Genomic DNA, 14,009 nt, shown 5'->3' on the forward strand with positions numbered 1-14,009 from the left:
AGAGGAGGGACTCAAGCTATTCTCCAAAGCGCCCAGAGGCAGGACAAGAAGCAATGGATGGAAACTAATCAAGGAGAGAAGCAACCTAGAATTAAGGAGAAACTTTCTGACAGTTAGAACAATTAACCAGTGGAACAACCTACCTCCAGAAGCGATGAACGCTCCAACACTGGAAGTTTTTAAGAAGAGACTGGCCAGCCATTTGTCCGAAATGGTATAGGGTTTCCTGCCTGAGCAGGGGGTTGGACTAGATGACCTCTAAGGTCCCTTCCAATATTATTATTATTATTATTATTATTATTATTATTATTATTATTATTATTATTATTATTATTATTATTATTATTATTATTTGATTTTTCCAAATTTGTGTGACGTTCTATTTTATATTTGTTTTCAGGCTTATAAATTCTCTTATTGCCCCTTCCTTTTAGAATGCACATTTTGGGCTCAATAACTAAAGCGTGGGTGGAATTTATTTGGCTCCTGAGATATGTGGAAATATATACATTTTTATTTCAAGTAGGCCCTAACCACCATGCAAGGTATAATCTATCCTGGATTAATTATTCTAGGGAATAAAAAATAATGGCTAGCAGGAACAGAGGAAAAAACTCAAAACATAAACCAAACCAAGTCATGATTTAGGATCTTTTATTACTAATAACCATAGTTCCCTAGTTAAACTAAAACAGAGAGATTTGGTTAACAATTCCAAGAAATATTAAATCCTAGAATAACAAGATATGTGTAAAGAGGGAAACCGGTACTTCTGGCCAGGGAATTCTGGGAGACAAAGTCTAACCATCTTAAAGTTGCTGAAGTTAAAAAATACTGATCTTTGTCACATCTGTGTCTGGAAAGGTGATTCAATAATTTTATTATTGGTGTTTCCATTTATCCTTAGGAACATCCAGTCTCCTAAGAAAGGGATACTTTAAAAAGACTTCCTTGATGGCAGAGCATGAGGCTGAGTCCTCTTCAGAGGAACAGAACTGGCCAGTAAGTCACTGGAGACCCAACTCTGGAAGTTTATCTGGTATTTGCTCAAGCAAATGGGGTGGGAGTCTCAGCTCCCAAGACTCCAGGACTGAGAGTGCTAGCCTGTCCCAGAGCCAAACCAACCACAGCTTTGGCCACCATATCAATGGCCAGCAGGAATTGCAACGTTGCAGTAATCCCCTCCTGGACCCTCCCAAATGCAGTGAAAGGAATGGATCTTCTTCAGAGACCAACCTGATCAAAACCAAACTGACTGGCATGGCAGAGACCCCTGACCATTCTGACCGAGGGGATTCCGACATGGATGAAGCCACTTACTCCAGCAGTCAGGAGCAAACTGCATCGAAAAGGGTAAAGATGATTTCAGTTGCATGGCTTTTTCTGTAAGCAAAAAGACCCAGTGTTTGTTTGTTGGTTTGTTACTAAGGCGAAAGGGAATAGTGGGCAGGGTATACCAATGGTGCTGTTGGTTCATTGCTCATGCCCTTAAACTAACATTTGAGGCCAAGGTTTTCTCAGGTGAAATGCATGGTATTATCACCAGAGAAAAAGAGAGAGAGAGAGACTCTAACTTTTAAAAAGCTATTTTAACTGGCTGCGCTGCTAGGCAATGAAATGTTTTGTACTTTCGTTATTTTAATGAGAGTTTTGCTGATTTACATCAACTTGGTTACTATTTAGACAGAAAACATTTTGGTACTGACAATATTTTTATGGGTTATTGTTAGGGTTATCAGATCTCTACCGCGAGAGCTCCGGAGATGGTCTGGATTTTTTTTGCAGATCTGATAGTCCAAATTATTGTGATGAATTTGTTTCATAAAGATTTATTTATGCAGCATTTTGTTCTTTGATCCTTGACTTGCTGCAGCTTTGTGAGTTGCTCTGTAATCTCTGTACGGTAATCATTTCTACGTTCACAAATTTGTGGTTTTCACTGGTACTGAAAGCTATAAATAGCCAATTCACTGCCAGAAGAAAGGTTGCCGATATAAGAAGTCCTCCAGCTCAGTCCTCAACAGAACTGGAGAGAAACAAAGGGGGAAGAATAAAGGACATTTAAAAGGGGGGTAAATTACCCTATTGCCTGGCAATCATCCTCTCGCAAATGGGTCAGACTTAAAAGGATTTTTTTTTCTGGATGGGTTGACACTCCACACTTCAGATACAGATTACATTAAAAATTATAGTGGATTGTTTTACCATAATTCTTAGCTGAGCCATAATGAAAAGTCTAGTATAGATTTTGAGTTGATAGAAGTTGTGTATCCCTGCCCTAAAACATTTTGACAGGGTTCATACAATATACTTAAAGCACAGCCAGTCCAACCATTTTTGGCTTAGCACAGTGTGTAAATCTAGCCAGTATCCTTGAGCAAATTCAAAGCTACTAATTTTAGAGTAACTGTCTTGACCTGCAAAACTCCGGGGGACAACTAGATGGCAGACAAGTGATATAGGAAAAAATTACCTCTGTGGAACCCTCTCAAGGTGTTCAGATTTTTGCAGGATTGTAATTTTGTAATCGATTTCCTGAATAATTCATGTGAATTATTTTCTAGTTAGATCACAGGTGACTGTAACAATCTGAAATTCTATCACAGCATGCGTGTGATGACAATCGTGATACAAATCTTACCTCAACACACTTTTGTCTCAATATTGGATGTATGTTAGTAATTAATTTATTTATTTGTTTGCGGTCACAGACCAAAGTACAAATACAACAAAAGAAAAACATAGAAAAAGTAAAATCATAGACAATTGGACACCAGAAGCCTTGGCTGAGGGGAATTACAACATTCTCCTCTAATAGTTACAGCTCTTAGAAAAAATTTACAGACCTGAGAAGTAATATATGAGGAGCCATCCCCTAAACAATATAAGACCAAATTACTAGCATTGGGACCAGAAGGGTCTATTTTAAGGAGAGACAGTAATTTGACGAAGAATGTCTGATGTATGTTAGTAGCAGTATTTGCATCTTGTCATCACATACATCTTGTCACTTGTCCTTCTTTCTCCTTCCTCCAGATGTAAGTCAGCTGATTAACTTTCTGGTCACATGATGTTATGTTGAACATCTGTCCATGTGTGATGGAGTTGAGTTCAGATTCCCAGGAGGAGAGGGTGTATTCCAGAGGGGCAAGAGACAACTCAGTTCAGATACTTTGTGTGAAAAAAAGAGGGTAAAGATGGCTCCTCCCCAATTGATCCCAGAGCATAGGATTTATGGGGGTGTTAGCATGTTTTAGTTTGGCAAGATTATGGATGAGGAATAATAATAAAAATCCATTGGGAAGAATCACAATGTGTCTTTCTTGGTTTTTGGAGTCTGACACTATGTGATTATAGCATGTTAAACTATTTAGCAAAGTTTTCCTCACCTGCACAAATATTGGAATATTGATTTCTTTGTTGGAAAAATTAGTTTGTATAAAAGCATTGGCCACAGCATCACAAACATCTTATCTTTGTTTATCACATTAGATGGAATTTACACTGGGGTAAATATTTGATTAAAATATATTTGATTAAAATAGAATGCTCTTTTGACATATGTTTGTGTTCTGTTTATATAGGATTTTTTTTTTCTATTTCAATCCTTTGGTTATCTCAGTACAGATAATCCTTGTTCAGCAACTACTTCGTTTAGTGACCATGGTTGATTAAGAAATAACTTTGCCATGAGTCCTCACATTTATGACCTTGGCAGGACTGTAAACCAAAGGAAAGCTAAAGTGAAACTGTAAGCAGTTGCAGTTTTGCTTAGCGCTTCACTTAACAACCAAGTTACTGGTCCCAATTGTGGTCATTAAACGTGGGCTACCTGTCAATACATTGTTATCATAAATTGGTATAGGGTTTCCTGCCTGAGCAAGGGGTTGGACTAGAAGACCTCCAAGGTCCCTTCCAACTCTATTGTTGTTGTTGTTGTAATCTTTTTTGCCTTTTTTCTTCTTACATAAAGGAAGCTTCCTTGGTGAATTTCTCCAGCTCCATGAATTCTAAAATACCTCTTAAACCTGGAGATATCTTTGAAGTCAGACTGGCCAAAAATGAGAACGGCTTGGGCATAAGTGTTACGGTACTGTTTGACAAGGTTTTAAGCTGATTTATCTTTTTCTCCACTCCAAGTCACCTGTTCAAATGCATGATTTACAGAGAAGCAGTGGACCTTCAGTACTTGCTTGTTGCTAATCTTTTACCTTTCTTAACCACCTTGCAATTATGCAGACATGGATATAGTTACAGATCTGTATAGGGCAACTGAATATATAAAAACAAATCAGTTTAATGCTGGACTCTTTTTGTCCTGCAAATAGCACACCTTAATAAATGCAAACAGTGTAGACTTCAGCCATCAACAGGCATATAGAGATAAACAATATCTACATACCATTCCAAAGAGACAATTAAGAAAAGCCAGAAGGGAACAACAAAAAAGACCAAAATACCTTCTTGCCAGCAATCAACCCCCAGATAAGCATAGGTTAACACCATGATTAATAGTAGACCCCACCCCCTTTTATCAGTTATGCTGTTACCTAATTGGGTAATGAAACATTTGCAAGGAAACAAGCTCAGAGAGCACCAAGAACCCTCCAATGTAGACTTTGTAATGTGCATCTTTAAATATGTGTGTGTGTGTGTGTGTGTGTGTGTGTGTGTGCACGCGTCTATGTGTATGTATGTGTATATGCAGTGGTAGGATTCAGTTGGTAGCTAATTTTTTGTTGAGTTTGGTGAATCAGCTGAATCCCACCACTGGATGGCACCCATTGAAGCCCTAGCCCTTTTTTGCAAGGCTCAGAACGGCCCTCTGGAAATGCGTGGACGCTGCTTCCGGAAATCCGTTCTGGGCCTCAGAGGCCCAGAGGAGGCCTCCCGGGCCCAGAACAGCCCTCCGGAAGCCCATGGACACCGCTTCTGAAAGTCTGTCCTGGACCTTGGAGGCCCAAAGTACGTGGACGCTACTTCCAGAAGTCTGTTCTGGGCCTCAGGGCCCAGGCCTAGACCTGGCTTCCTGAAGCGGCATCCACACAGAGAACCGGTTGTTCACGTATTTGAATCCCATCACTGTGTATATGGGTACTTTCCAAACATTCTGATTGGAAATCAGAGTAGCCTCACGTTTCTCCTCTCAGCTCCTAGTATTTTGTCCTTTTTGTTATCAAAGTTCCATCTTCTATTGCAACCATCCACACCCCACTGTACTCTTAGCTGTGCCACCCACAACACAGTTTTCCCAGAAAAAGAACTGGGAGGGTTTTCCCAGTTCTTTTTCACCCCTGAAGAAAGCAGACGTGGTCAGGAAAGGATGTCAGGTTTTTGCTAGCTTTTGCCTTCTTCTGTTGGTCAACTATCTGGCTCCGTAGAAGAGCTGAGCACAGCAATAGGGACGATTGTGTGGTGCAGCAAAACTGCTGACAAGGAAATAACAGGCAAAGCAAGTGACCCTATGGAAGGCGGAAGACATTATTATATTTTATTGAAAAATGTTTTCCGCATAATAAATAAAATAGCATTCCCGTATATGCAAACGAGCTTGAAACCAGCAAAGGGAAAAATGTGTTACTAACAAAAATGTGTCACAGAAAAAGAACAGGCACATCCAGAAATGTGTAGTAAGTTAAAACAAATCAAAAGTAGGCAACAGAGGCAATAAGTGAAGCAAAGAGGAAGGATCCTAATAAAAATGTATCTGTAGAGTGAGTGTATTTGATTTCTAACATCTGGAAATACCAATTTGCCCAAGATAAAACAAACAAGCATAGTCACATAGCACCTTGAAGGTTAATCTTTATGTCAATGGGGACTGTAATTAACTTCCCCAAATGTTGAAGTTGGCAAGTGTATATACACATAGCAATAAGAATAAGGGAGAAAATAGCAGTGCAAAGCTAAAAAGGCAGCCTAAGAGGATTCAGTTAAACAGTAAAAAAATAAACAGTGCCATCATAGTTTGCAAAGGACATACTAATTTGCAAAACAGGGTCAGAATTTTCATTTGCTTATGTATGACATCCTCATACTTCACTAGTGTGAATTTCTAACAGCTGTCCTAACATACATAGCTATTTTAATTCACGTGGAAATTATGCTCACGATTGCAGCCCAGTCTCCTAACAGACTGCTCTACTTTTCATCCCTGCAGTAAATCCATTGAGACCTGTAAGTTATTTACCCAGGTTTACAATGTTTTTAAGGGTGGGTTATTGGCACCCTGGCAAGAAAACAAAAGGAGCTAAATGAATTTCTCAGACGTTCCATGAGCTCCCTCTGGTGATCAGAAAGCAAAATACAAGTAATATGTATTTTCTGTTGATACATAATGAACGTCAGAGATTCATTGGTTGCAAGGCAGAGGGCTTTAAACTGCTTTAAAAGAATATATCATTCCAATCAAGAAACTATTAACTGATAATTAAATATTACAGGTAGTCCTCGACTTATAACCATTGGTTTAGTGACCAAAGTGACAACATCACCGAAAATAGTGATTTATGACAGTTTTCACACGAGACACTTGACTACTGACATGTATTTATGAGGATAGCAGTGTCCCAGGGTATGCAATCCTCTTTTGTGACCTTCTGACAAGCAAATTCAAATGGGGAAACCAGATTCATTTAACAACTATGTTACTAGGTTAACAACTGCAGTGTTTCACTTAACTGTGGCAAGAAAGCTTGTTAAATGGGGCAAAACTCACTTAACAAGTGTCTTGCTCAGCAACAGAAATTTTGGGTTGAGCTGTGGTCATAAGTCGAGGACTACCTGTACATGTACATACACAGCTGTGTTTGTTTTTAGATAAGCCAGTGTTAACTTGGCAGCCAAAATTATTTCAGTCCAAGTTCAAAGGTTTTATGACGAGATCATCTTTTTCTCTATATCAGCATTTTTCAAACTTGGTAATTTCAAGATGTTAACCTTCAATTCCCTAGCCTCTCATGCTGCTTGGAATTGACCTCTATGTTTAATTTGCATGTAACTCAAAAAGCATCTGTTGTTCATGTGGGGTTTAGATTGTCCGCCTACTTCTGCTGAAATGCTTCCCCAAGTATTGCAATTGCATGGACTTCTTAAGCCACTGGATTAGTTATCAGTATTTCAGTTTTAGTCTTCTAATAAAAACATACATTTTGTTTCAATACTCTTTTTTTTTTACTTCTGTAGGGTGGCGTGAACACCAGTGTGAAGTATGGAGGACTTTATGTAAAGGCAATCATTCCTAAGGGAGCAGCCGAAGCTGATGGTAGGATTCAGAAAGGTGAATATCAGGGTAATTCAGCTGCTGAAAGTATCCAAATGTGGAATGTTTAAGCTTTCAAGAAAAAGGCCTTACTGGGCAGAGAGTAGATGAATTGGGATCAAGAGGCCAAGTATCTTCATATGTTGTTGTCCCTTCTCCTTGCTCTATCATCAGAAACCTTTTCTGAACAAAGGGGAATTGCATGATGAGCAATTAATTTCGTTATAATTGACAAACTACACATTATCCATGTTTAAAGAAGCATGGTGGGTCAGTGTCTTAATGATACTGGAGATGGTCTTTGTTCCAGCGGTTTGAGCCCTAGCTCTGCGTGGCAGGGTGAGCTCCCATCACTTGCCTGAGCTTCTGCTCACTAGCAGAAGTAGATAAGTAGGTACCACTTTGGTGGGAAGATGAGCCGGCACTTCCTGAACCTTGCTAGTGCTGGACCTTCCCAGTTACGATGCCCTTTTGGGAAGTGGCTTCAGTGGAGGGAGAGGGCCCCGCATGACACTGCAGGAAAGCCACTTGTCTTTCTTTCTGGTGTGGAGCTAGCTCGCCCTCTTGTGGGGCACTATAGATACCACACGAGTGTGAACCAACCATGGCTAGCAATCTTAGGCAGCCAAGCTACTGTTCTGTATTAGCATTGGAGTCTCCTGGCTAATGTAACATCACCAGATGACAGACAGACAGACAAACACCGTAGATAGATAGATAGATAGATAGATAGATAGATAGATAGATAGATAGATAGATAGATAGATAGATAGATAGATAGATAGATAGACAGACAGACAGACAGACAGACAGACAGATAGATAGATAGATAGATAGATAGATAGATAGATAGACAGACAGACAGACAGACAGACAGACAGAGACAGACAGACACATAGATAGATACATAGATAGATACATACTGTAGATACATAGATAGATACTGTGGATGGATGGATGGATGGATGGATGGATGGATGGATGGATGGATGGATATAGCTAGGGAGGCAATGCATATACACTTCTGTGGATTCTGCTAGGAAGAGTATCACAGGCTGCAGAATCATACCTGCCTGTCTCATTTGAGGGTCTTTCAACACAACTATTTAGACATAATGGAAGATGTGCTTGTTTATTTATTTATTTTATTTATTTATTAAATTTGTTTGCAGCCCATCTTGTGACAAGGCAACTCTGGGAAGCTTACAACATTAAAATGAAACTATAAATATATGAATAAATATGTAAAATCACATTAAAATTACAATAAAATGCAAGATATGCTATTATTCATACTAGATAGACAGAGCGGAAGAACAGGGTAGAACAACAGCTAATGACCCTCTTTTACCGGTCTACCATAGAGAGCGTCCTCTCGTATGGTATCGTGGTTTGGTATGCTGGTCTGACAGCCGCGGACAGGAAAGTATTACAGAGGGTAGTGAGCACAGCACAAGACATTGTGGGCTGTTCCCTGACACCACTGGATGACATCGCCAGGGCTCGTTGCCTTGGAAGAGTGAGGAAGATTCTCAGGGATGACTCACACCCTGGACGGTATCTCTTTACTCTCCTACCATCCGGTAGGAGATATAGGAATATAGCCAGCCGTACCAACAGGCTGAAAAATAGCTTTTATCCGTGGGCTGTTAGGCTTTTAAATGGGACATAATCTTATGCAGAATTGACTTGGGAGGCCGGTGTGTGGTGTAGTTGGTTCACATAGTGTGGTGGGATGGAGGGTTTGTTGTCACTGTTTTTTGGGGGGAGAGAGCACGGGGGGAGGCTCAGCTAATCTCAATGTACACATGTTGTACTTTGACAATAAAGGTTTATTTATTTATTTATTTATTTATTTAGAGGATCTGATATGCATCCCAAAGGTCCCACATTAGATTTCTAGGTAGTGGTATAAAAATTCTGCCTGAAAGAACCACTCCTAGTCAAAAAGGACAGTTCTGATTTAAATAGCATTTCTGTGAAAGGCAGCTTCAAATAGATATCATAGCTCTGTGGCAGATCCCATGGTTTGAACATAGACTGTTCTAGATTAAACCCAAATGCTCCATCTGACACTGGAGAGCTACTGCTACTCATTTGGGTTAGATAAATCAGTGGTTCAATTTAGCTTCAGCAATGTTTCTTAAAAAAAAATCCAAGTATTCAGATTTTACATTTTTGGAAAGAGTTGGAATTATAATCAGATCTGCTTGTGGGTATGGCTACCAAATCTGGCCTGCAGATATCTGGTTGAACACTAGATGACAGCAAAGCAGTGAAGTTTTCTGTTTTCTGCCTTTCTTTGCTGCTATCTAGTGGTGATTTGGATTTTTGCAGTCCAGCTTTAGTTATGAGAGTTGAGAAGTACTCTTGATCTATAAATGTCTTGCTCAAATTAATGGCTATTCAATCAAATAAACGATTGTGTCAGACCTATCTCTTGTTGGATTTTAGGTGACCGAGTTCTTTCTGTTAATGGTACCACATTGGAAGGAGCAACACATAAACAAGCTGTGGAAATCATGAGGAACACTGGCCAGGTAGGAAACAACAGCCATTTTGATTTTGGGTACTTTACATTATTATTATCCCAGGAAGGAATAAGAAACCATATTGAAACTTATCTTCAGTCACATCAGCAGTGCTTACTCTATTTGTTCCCCTTGAACAGGCAACTCTATTTAAAAAAAATCTGTGTATGTAAGCCTTTCTGATAATTCAGAGACTCTAACCGATTTACCAGTTTGATTCAAAGAGTGATTCAATTGAATCAGCCACCAGACTGAAGCCTTGTACAATCTTGGTGTTTTTAGCTAGTCGTCTCTAGAACTGTATATAGGTAACCCTTGACTTAGGACCACAATTGGGACCAGAATTTTCATTGCTAAGCAAGTTGGTTGTTAAGTGAGTTGCGCTCGATTTTACAACCATTTTGCCACGGTTGATAAGCAAATTACTGCAGTTGTTAAGTAAATCATATGGTCATTAAGCAAATCTAACTTTCACCATCGACTTTGCTTGTGGGATGCTGTCTGGGAAGATTGACGGCGGTGATCACATGATCTCTGAACGCTGCAACTATCGTAAATACACGCCTGTTGCCAACCACCCATATTTTTATCATGTGACCATGAGGATGCTACCATGGTCTTTGGTGTGAGGAATCAGTCATAAGTCACTTGTTTTCAGTGCTGTTGTAACTTCCAACAGTCACTAAGCAAGTGATTGTAATTTGAGGATTACCTGTAATGAGAGATAAACAAATTCGGTAAAACTCTTATTACTTCTTAGCTGCAATGGGACGTTTTCTTGTTGTGTGGAATTATGGAGCAAACAGGAAATCTCAAATGTCCTCACTCTTTATCCATCTTAAACTAATTTTGTAGGTTAGCCATCACAGCTAAGAGCTGTTTGATTATTAAAGCCCCACCTAATTGTGGTTCCCTCTGCAGGAGGTCCAACTGGTACTAGAAAAGGGGCAGCTTCCAGCAGCCAGAGTCCAAGCTCCCACGGCATCACAGTGCACACCTCCAAACAAACCCAGTCATAGTGTCCTCCTGGAGAAGCCTGTGAAGAAGACTTCAGGTGCCAGAGAATACAACTTTGTCACTGATGGTGAGATTCTTTCTAAATACAACTGAGACCTTAAAGGAAAGATGAAACATAAGGTTTGGTTGGACTCATACAGTCTAATAAGTCATAATGTGGGTTTTTTTTCATTCTGGCTTAGCCTGATATACAAACTCTATTTGCAGTTGTATTGAATAAAACTTACAAAAACAAATCAGAACTGAAGACTAGGTATGCACCAGATCTTTAGACTATCAGACATTTGTTTTCCTTTTAACAGCCCTGTAATCCCTTGCATCAGGGTAGAGTCAGGGTGACTGAATGGAATTGAGCATTTACTGACCGGATGCCCTTCCTAATGTCTATGCAGTGTTCACAGCAGACAATAACTCATTGCACCCAAAGAGAGAAATGTCTGCTGCTACTTAGGATTGAACTCACAGCCTCCTGATTGTGAGGCGACAGTTTCACTTCTAGGCCACCACGCCTCTTCTTTAGACTTTCAGATAATAAGAGCACAATACTAAAAATCTGTACAGGAGACACAGAACTGTCTTTGTTCTATTTGTCTACATTTTAGAAAAAACAGTTCTTTGGTTTGCATATCAATTTTTCTTCCCCTTTTATTTCCCTATTAAATGGGTACATTCATGCTTTTCATTCTCTCTTCCTTGACCACAAAAAGAATGCTCTGCCTTTGTAATAGTAATCATGAATACGTTATGTCATTTTGACACTATGCATCAGTCTTCCTGAACCTACTGCCATATCTGTATACAGAGACTTAGATTTTCTAGTCAGCAAGAGTAACATTTCTGATTTTACCATCAACTCATTTGTTAGGTAATTTTTTGGAGCATTCAACCCAAATCTGCATTCCTGTAATTTGAGGTTGTGATTTTATATCCAGGATGCTTAGATGATAGAAAATAGATGACCTCTCTGTCAGCACAACACCAGTCTACTAAGGAAGGGCTTTTCAACCTTTTCACCCATTGTACCACTTTTAGGATATGGCAACATCCAAGTACCACCAGTCACCTAGCAAGGTATAAAAAATTTGATGACCAAAAAAAGAGGAAAAAAGTGTTGAAGTACAGGTAGTACTGTGCCCCCCAAGCAACAGCTGTGCAAGACACCTACCTGCCTGCCCAGAGGTGCTCTTCCTCCTATCCGAGGTTTTCATTGTTGTGAGCATTTCGGTTGAGGATGGGCAGCAGGAGTGGGGTGGCGGGTGTTTGGTTTTTATTCCCCGCCCCCCATCTGCTGGGTGGTTGCAGCAGATTTTGGTCACTTCACGTGACCCTGGGACACTGTGACTGCCATAAACATGAATCAGTTGCCAAGCATCTGAATGTAAATCACAAGACCCTGGAGATGCTGCAACATTCCAGCTGATTGGCACTTCTTCTGGGCTCAGAAGCACCAGGATCAGCACTGAGCTCCAGCTGGAGCCTGGCGTTGATCCTAGTGCTTCCGCTGAGCGCTGACAGCCCTGCAGCTCCAGCCATCTCTCGCTCAGGCTTGTGCGGTGCTGCCACCGGTTCAGCTCATTCCCCTCCCCCGCTACCACTTTTCTAGGATGGTCACGTACCACCTGCCAGGTGCCAGTGTACCACAGGTGGTACCCGTGCCACTAGTTGAAAAGCCCTGCCCTAAGGCTTTAAAGCAGGGATGTCCAATCTTGGCAACTTTAAGACTGGCTGGGAAATTCTGGGAGCGGAAGTCCACAAGTCTTAAATTTGCAAGGTTGGACACCCCTGCTTTTAAAGTAAAGCTACTGGCATGCAATAACAGTTAACAGTATTCCTCATTTAAGAAACCCGTGCAAATAAGCAGATTTTAACATCCTGCTGACAACAGTGCTGTTTCCCTCTCTGTTTTATCCTGGACTTGTGGATTTCAATCTGTATTAGACGGACAGGTAGTTTCAGGGGCAAGGGAGACCTCTGCCCACCTTCAGCAAGTGCATCAGCTACTATCCTCTCAGCAACAATATGCTAGCCTTACCAATCCATGCCCTAAAAGTCTCTCATCTGGATTCTTCTGGGTAAGGATCAATACCCTTGAAGAGGGACTTGAAGCTGTGATTGCTGCAAAACATAGCCGCCTGTTTTGTTAAATGGGACAGCTAAATGAAACTACATTCATCCTGGAAACAGGTCAATTGCCTGTGTCTCACTGTGTTTCTTTTAAGGTATCGATATTAGTTTATATAATCTCATATGACTCAACAACCAAGTACTTAAAAGATCTCCTAGCTTTCAACCTGGAAATCAGTTTCTGGAAGTTCTGATGTTCTCACAACTAGGTTGGATCTGTGCAGTTGCAGCCAAGAGTTGGACCTTTCCTGTGGCAGTGCCCCAATTATGAAATTCTCTCTCAAGGAAAGTTTAACTGTGGTACCCTCGGTGTCTTGGTTTTTTTTTTTAACAGTGACTAAACATATTTATTTATTTATTTATTATTAATTTAATTTATATACCGCCCTTCTCCCGAAGGACTCAGGGCGGTGAACAGGGCAATACATAATAAAAAACAAGATACAAAAATTAAAAAGTAATTAAACAGCAATGCCCGTAATAAATTAATACAGATTAAAAAGTTAAGATCAATTTATAAAACCCAACCCCATCCCATCAGGCCAGGCCAGCTTGTTCAAAGAGGTAGGTAATTAATTTAAGAGGCACATAGAGTAAATTATTGCAGAACCAGATTATTACTTGATTGTCTATTGTATTGCCAACCTGCCTTCCTCAAATTGGTTAAATAGATGTTTGCCTTTGTTATTTTAAACATTATTGCTTGTATTGGAATGGTGTTACTTAAGCCTGCTCCACTGGGAGAAAGAGATAAGCAATGCTTCAAACAACGATACATTAAATTTTTCACTGCACATCTATAAACTATTTCTTAGCTCCTGAATTTTTTATCTGTTCTGGAATCCTAATATTATTTTCAGATGGATCTCTTTCTCTGAGTTTTTATGAAAGTTTTAAAATTGTCCTGTTTTCATATTGTTACAACATCCTAGGTCACGTATCAAACAGTGCTCATTTTTCTGATTGTTACAGACAATAGCTTAGCTAATCAGATTCAAGAGAAAGGATGAGTGAGTGTGTACAAGTGAACTGTGAGCGTCTTTTGATGTGAAGTAACATGGCTCATTTCCTTTTTA

General features: G+C 39.9%; 1 protein-coding gene across 1 annotated transcript in view; it reads left to right on the forward strand.

Annotated features, from left to right (window-relative positions):
- The window catches only part of PTPN13 (protein tyrosine phosphatase non-receptor type 13), a gene marked incomplete at its 5' end in the record, with an annotated part of 123,045 nt that overhangs the window by 78,910 nt on the left and 30,126 nt on the right, over positions 1–14,009 (forward strand). The window contains 5 exons of the mRNA XM_081332275.1: positions 908–1,353; positions 3,974–4,090; positions 7,186–7,279; positions 9,716–9,801; positions 10,714–10,876. Of these exons, the coding sequence (XP_081188401.1) occupies positions 908–1,353; positions 3,974–4,090; positions 7,186–7,279; positions 9,716–9,801; positions 10,714–10,876 (906 nt within the window). The remainder of the gene's footprint in view (positions 1–907; positions 1,354–3,973; positions 4,091–7,185; positions 7,280–9,715; positions 9,802–10,713; positions 10,877–14,009) is intronic.

Source organism: Vipera berus (assembly GCF_964194415.1).
Source record: "Vipera berus genome assembly, chromosome: 7".
In the NCBI taxonomy this organism is placed as follows: domain Eukaryota; kingdom Metazoa; phylum Chordata; class Lepidosauria; order Squamata; family Viperidae; genus Vipera; species Vipera berus.